Source organism: Onychostruthus taczanowskii, unplaced genomic scaffold (genome assembly GCF_017590055.1).
Source record: "Onychostruthus taczanowskii isolate IOZ18803 unplaced genomic scaffold, ASM1759005v1 scaffold25, whole genome shotgun sequence".
NCBI classification, from domain to species: domain Eukaryota; kingdom Metazoa; phylum Chordata; class Aves; order Passeriformes; family Passeridae; genus Onychostruthus; species Onychostruthus taczanowskii.
In genome coordinates this window covers 2533965-2540387 of record NW_024499796.1, presented here as the reverse complement: position 1 = coordinate 2540387, position 6423 = coordinate 2533965, and the positions used below count along the sequence as shown (strand labels likewise).

The following is a 6423-nucleotide window of genomic DNA, read 5'->3' as shown; positions in this document are numbered from 1 at the left end:
AGAACAAGTCAGCAGGAAGAACCAGACTGAGCAGAGGTTTTGGAGTGAAGTGTTTTTACTTTCAGGTGTCATAGTGCCAGACTTGTACCTCAAGCTAACAGCAGAATATACAGAGGATTCAATACAGAGAAACTCAAGCACCTGAAAATGATCAGCCAGGACTTGCACAGCCAGAGAATTCTTCTCACAGGGTTTGAACCCTGTGCAGAGGTTTAACAACACACTGAGAAATGCAGTTTGGTCAACAGGAATACAGGTACACAGATTTAACAATTACTGACACAGGCCAGCAGCTCTCTCCCTTTTCTGTTTCACAGAGGGAAGCCTCTCACTGCATACTATCACCATGGAAAGGGAGCATTCCTGTGCCAGCTGGAATATCTATTTAATAACTTAGCACAGATCTGAGACATGGCCACTTCATGTTTGAATAAGCTCTGAATCCGTGTCAGACGAGAAACTAAGAGAACTCCAAGAGCTCACTGAAATAATTTAACACAGGGACAAGGAGGACAGGTAAGGTATGGCTAAGGGCTGTACATTCCACCTGAAGCTCAGACTTTTCTCCCAGCACTGCCAGGACACTGCTCCCTGCTCCCAGCACTAGCCATTGATGCGGTAATTCACGTGGATCTCGGGTTTGATGTCACACACCAGGGACAGCAGCTGTGACATCACCACCTCCCGGTTCTTCTGGAAGTTCTGCTGGATTACACTCATCTTTTCCTGAGTCTCCTTCTCCACTTCAGTGGTGCAGCTGCCATGGGAGCCAAGGGCCTACAAACAGCAAAGGAAAGAAGAATCACCATGCCAAGCTCTGTATTTTGTTATTCTGGACCATCTCACACATTAATCTTTGTTGAGGGAAGATTAATGTTAATATTCATATTAAAAAAAAGTACTGCTGCATTTTTTGCTCAGATTTCACCTTAAACTTGTCCACATATCATCCTTACCCTCTGCCTTTTAGCCTCTTTTACAGAATCATCAAATGGTTTGGAAGGGACCTTAAAGATCCCTTAAAGATCCAACCTTTGGGTTGGAAGGGACCTTAAAGATCATCTTGCTCCAACTTGCTGCAATTTATGCATTATCCACCAGTTCAGAGCATGAATTTCAAAGGAGTGCCCAAAATAAAGGTCCTGCTGTACAGACAGCTGGAAGCCCTGGGCACAACTGCACTAGAGAGTGCAAGAAAAGTAACACCCAGGAGTCACTTTAAGCACAATTCCCATCATCCCATTCCTCCTACGCTTGGAGAACCATTATAAAAATCTCAGCCTTCCCTCCTGGTGACCAGGGACACTCTGCCATGTCAGCACTATAGGGAACAAGCCTGTGACAGGAGCAACGAGCTCAGTCTCTTTCGGATATTGCTGCACACAGCAGCTTTTGGGAGGCTGTCACCCCTCAGGGCACCCAGGAGCCCTCATTAAGCTCTTTTCCTGTCAGCTGAGATGCAACACACCATGTCCTGAGCCACTTCCACGGGTTTTTCTGGGACACGTGGCTGTGCCTCACAGGAAGGCACTTGGGGAAGTGCTCCTGCTGCAACCCACTCCACCCTGAGGGTGCTGCCAGGGCAAGGCAGCCCCAGGACAAGGCAAAGGGGCTGGAAATAAGTGAGTGATGGAGAACACCAACCGCTGCCTCCTTGGCCTTGAACTCCTTCTCCCGCTGCAGGCGGTACTGCTCGATCTCTGCCTGGGCCTCCTCCTTGGCCTGCTTCAGCCTCCGGTTCTTCCCTGCTCCCACAGCGCAAAGCAAGGCAAAGAAAGAGGAGAAAGCAGTGAGTGTTTTCCTCATGCACAGCCATCACCACAGTGTCGCTCCCTCTGCAGGAGGCACCAGCCAAGCCCCCTCCCCGAGCGTGCTGATCTCAGGAGGAGCCCAGCAGAGCATGGCCAAGGTCACCGAGCCATGAGCTTCCAGCACGGAGCAGTGGAGAGCACCTCGGAGTGTGTGGACACATCAGGCAACATCCAGGTCTGGCTTATTCACAGGATGAGTCCCAGACTGGTTTGGGCTGAAGGAACCTTAAAGTTCATCCCATCCCACCCCTGCCATGGCAGGGACACCTCCCACTGTCCCAGGCTGCTCCAAGCCCCATCCAGCCTGGCCTTGGGCACTGCCAGGGATCCAGGGGCAGCCACAGCTGCTCTGGGCACCCTGTGCCAGGGCCTGCCCACCCTCACGGGGGAGAATTCCTTCCCAATAGCCCACCTAACTCTGCCCTCTGGCACTTTCCATTTAAAAAGTCCCTCTCTCTCCTTTTCAAAAGCCTTTTCAAAGCCCTGGAAGGGGCTCTGAGCTCTCCCTGGAGCCTTCTCCTCTCCGTGTGAACACCCCCAGCTCTCCCAGCCTGGCTCCAGCCATGGGAGCAGCTCCATGGCCTCCTCTGGATCTCTCCAGCTGCTCCAGCTCCTCCCTGTGCTGGGCCAGGGCTGGGGCAGCTCTGCAGGTGGGGTCTCACCTGAGCACAGGGGCACAATCCCCCTGCGGTTCAGCCCAGGATGTGTTTGGCCCTAAAGGCTGTGAATGCACTGCAGGCTCATCTCCAGCCCCTCATCCACCAGAACCTCCAAGTTCCTCTCTGCAGGGCTTCCCCGGTAAGTTCCAAGTGTGTACCCATGTTTAGGATTGCCCCAACCCACGTGAGTGTGCAGCTTCTGTGAGATCCCAAAAAAAGCCCAATAGAAAGAGCATTAAATCTTAAATTTTACCAGACCAGCTGTGAAACCAAGAGGAGTCTGGCCACTGCCTCAATTTCCCCTCCTGAACTTTCCACCACATTCTCCCCTCCAAGATAATCACCAGTGGAGAGAACTACAAAAATCTGCCTCCTGCAACATCATCAGGGGGTTGAACTGCAAACCAAAGCAGGTATATAAATAGAGACATACATATGCATTTGTTTGAAGCAGAAAAGACTTGCAAACTCGGGGGTCTTTACAACCAGAACTTCTCTTGCACAACAGGAGAAGCTAACTTGGATCCATTAGGAATAGCTCCGTAATTGCCGATATGGAAACACACTGTTTTCACCAGCTGAAGTAAGGACAGAGAAAGGCACATCCATGCCCCAGGCCGGGTTATGGTGGCCGTGTCCTGCAGAGAGCCAGGAGCTGGGCTCTGCCAGGAGGGTGCCGGTGCCGCTCCGACCCCTCACACCGCACTGAGCCTCCGTGGGGAGCCTGCAGCGCTGCTCCCCTGGGGGCCTCACCGAGCCCCGAGCATCCCCGGGGGAGGACTTGGGGGATCCCCGGGGCAGGGCTGGGGGATCCCCGCTGCCCCCGCCCTCAGCGCCGGGCCGCAAGGCCTGAGGCGGCCGCGCGGGGCCAGGCCAGGCCAGACCGGGCCGGGCTCTCCCGCCACCACACCCCCGCGGCGGGGCCTGGCGGAGCCGGGCCGTGCCGTACTCACTCTTGCGGGCCTCGGCCACCTTCTCCGCGGCGCGTTTCTCGGCCTGCAGCAGCTGCTGGATACCCTGCGACTGGCTCGCCATGGCAGCCCCTCCGTCCGGCCGGGCCGCCGCAGCGTCACTGCGTCACGCGGGGCACGCCCACACCGCGCCGGCCACGCCCTCGGCCACGCCTCCTCATAGTGATAGTCCATAGCGCGCGGTGTAAGCCCCGCCCATATGTCCCACACCGCTCTTTGGCCACGCCCATTGACACGCCCAATCACAGTAGCTCCGCCCCTGTATGCGTGGCCACGCCCCCATCGCGCCAGGCCCCGCCCCATGGTTTGTGAGGGGAGCCCCCGGTCAAGGCCGGTTCGGGCTTCCCCGCCCCCCCGCTCCTGAGCCCTTTCGGTGCCCAAAATCCGCTTAAACCCCTGCAGGAAGGTGCTGGTGGGGTTTGGCTTTGTTTCTTTCGTGCTTTCTAATCGCTGGAACTGCGACAGTCCCCGGGTGAGCAGTGACCTGGGCTGTGGCATCTCCTCCCCACTGCTGGTTTCACCCACCTGTGTGACACCAGAGCCACTGGTGCTCGGAGGGCTTTGCACCCATCCTGGACAGCCTTGGCCAGGGCCTCCCAGAGAGCAAAGTGTCCCCCAAACACCTCCATCACGGTGTCACCCCCAGCACAGAGCCACTGGTGCTCGGAGGGCTTTGCACCCATCCTGGACAGCCTTGGCCAGGGCCTCCCAGAGAGCAAAGTGTCCCCCGAACGCCCCCATCCCACCCAACCCTCGCCCATCGCATCCCCGGGGCCATTGAAAGCCCTGGACGCAGCTCCCCCGGCACTTTCGGAGCATATATTACAATTATTGTCAAATAATATCGCTCTGATGAAGCCTCAGAGCCAGGACAGTGACTCATCGCTGCTGGGAGGCTGCCGTCTGCCTCTTCCATCCCCCGTGATGGAAGGGACAGGAGACAATGAATCAAATGCATATTTATAGTGCTGAATGGGAATTATGAGTGTTTTCAGGGTGACCTTCAGCTGGGCCCTTTCAGCAGTTAAGTGAACGGGCTTAGCGTGCCCATCCCTTCAGGGGGATATTTGCTTCAGTGAAAGATGAAAGGAAAGGTGGGGAGAAGAGTTCAGGCCATAGTTCCTGGGTTGGGAGGAAGGCTCGGGTGCTGGGATGGGGCACTGGGAGCCACTGGGAGCTGTGGCATCACAGCCAGGCCGTGCTGGCAGAAGGAAAACCCAGGAAATCTGCTCCTCCATCATCTGTCACAGATGGGGCAGCTCCAGCAAGGGAACAGGCTCAGGTGCTGTGCTGGTTGTCACGGGAAATCATAGAATGGTTTGGGTTGGAAGGGGCCTCATTTACTTCCAACCCACCCTGACATGCTGTCTCTACTCCAAAATATGTCACAGCCAAAAAAAACCTGCTGGGGTCATCTGAGGCAGATCCAGGATCCTTTACAGCAGCAGCAACCCAGAAATGAGATTCTTCTCATCTGACCCCAAGCCCCAGGAGCCCCTGCCCTCCTCCCACCTCACACCAAGGCCACAAAAGCATTAAACTCTCCCTCTGACCCCCACGGCCCTCAGACAATGCCCCTGAGCCCCAGTCCCATCTACAACCCACCATGCTCATTAGCTGCTCCCGTGTTTTCAGAAATGTTCTCTGCTAATTAAATCACTTGAGCTGAACCCAGAGGTGACCCCAGAGCAGGATGCTCTGAAGGGGATGCCAGGGATCAAAGAGGGTTTGGAGCAAAGGGGTCTAAAGGGGTCTGGCTCTGCCCTGAAGTCACAGGCAGCGCTGGGGTGTTGTTTTTCTCTTGGGTGATGGTGATTTTCACGCTCACAGCTCCTGTCTGTAAGGTGATAATGAGAACACTGCCCTTTTCTTCCCCCTGAAATACTTTGGTGATGATCACACTAAATTTTCAGACAAAAATCCATCCAAATTTCAGCTCTAGGTTGCTTAAAAAAAAAAACATGATGAGTTTTTAGCTATTTCATTTTGACAGTTAACAAATGAGAAAATAACAGTTCATATTTAAAACAATCTTTTGCTTGGTTATGTTGCTTTCTACTTTACAATTGCCCAAAAGCTAACTGAAACCTCATGGTGTGTGTCACATGAAACACATGTGAATCCAAAAGCTGTTGGAACAACTTTCCCATTCACTTAATGTTTGAAAAAAACCACTTCTTGCTGGTTGCAAAAACAAAAACGAACCAAAACCTATCATTTCCAATCCTCAGTATTGCACAGGTATAAATAAAAGCTGTTGGAACCACTTGAATGTTACCAGAAATTGGTTGATAATTAATTAGCATCAGGAGTACTTCTGAGCTTGGCTTTTATTCCCTCAGACTCAGGGAACATGAGTTTGTCACTTGCTATTAGAGGAGGCAGCCTTTGCTGACACTGACACTGGCATCTCTTTATTTGTCCAGCACTGGGCAAAAGACATCTGAGGATGATAAACTTCACCAATCCTAAATTCCATGCACCTCACATTCAACAGAGACTGATGGAAGGATATTTATAGGAGGCTGAAGCTGCTCTCTAGGATGGGAAAACAAATTATTAAAATAAACATGAAAGGATTTTCTTTTTCTTTTAGCTGTTTCCACAGATCACAATAATGAAAATTAAATTAAACACATCTCTTACTTAATTTTTATTCTTTTTCCAAAAGCTTTTTTATTTTCCTGCAAGCATTAAATTCTTATTGTTATTTTAGAGATGCATCTCTCCTCACTCTTCTTTTGTTCTACACTGAGTCACAACACCAAGCATGTGTCACACAGGTTCCTGAAATATCAGCAGGTATTTCTAGGTTACAGGGCTTTCTATATTTCTAGAACCAAGGAAAAAAATACAGCTTTGCTTTTTTGCAACACGTGTCCTGTCTCATGATCCTGCTGTCATTAAAGATTCGCAGACATATTTGGGAAGAACGAGATTTTAAATGGTGTCTGGCCCCTTTCCAGAGCAGGTAATTACATT

The 6423-nt window shown here is 52.1% G+C and overlaps 1 protein-coding gene across 1 annotated transcript; it reads right to left on the bottom strand.

Moving 5' to 3' along the window:
* Positions 1–37: 37 nt before the first annotated feature.
* ATP6V1G1 (ATPase H+ transporting V1 subunit G1) lies at positions 38–3584 on the bottom strand. Its single transcript, XM_041406760.1, has 3 exons — positions 3424–3584; positions 1645–1745; positions 38–777 (listed from the first exon to the last, which is right to left on the bottom strand). Exons 1-3 carry the CDS (start codon positions 3503–3505, stop codon positions 604–606), a joined length of 357 nt encoding a protein of 118 aa, XP_041262694.1. The 5' UTR covers positions 3506–3584; the 3' UTR covers positions 38–603.
* Positions 3585–6423: the final 2839 nt, after the last annotated feature.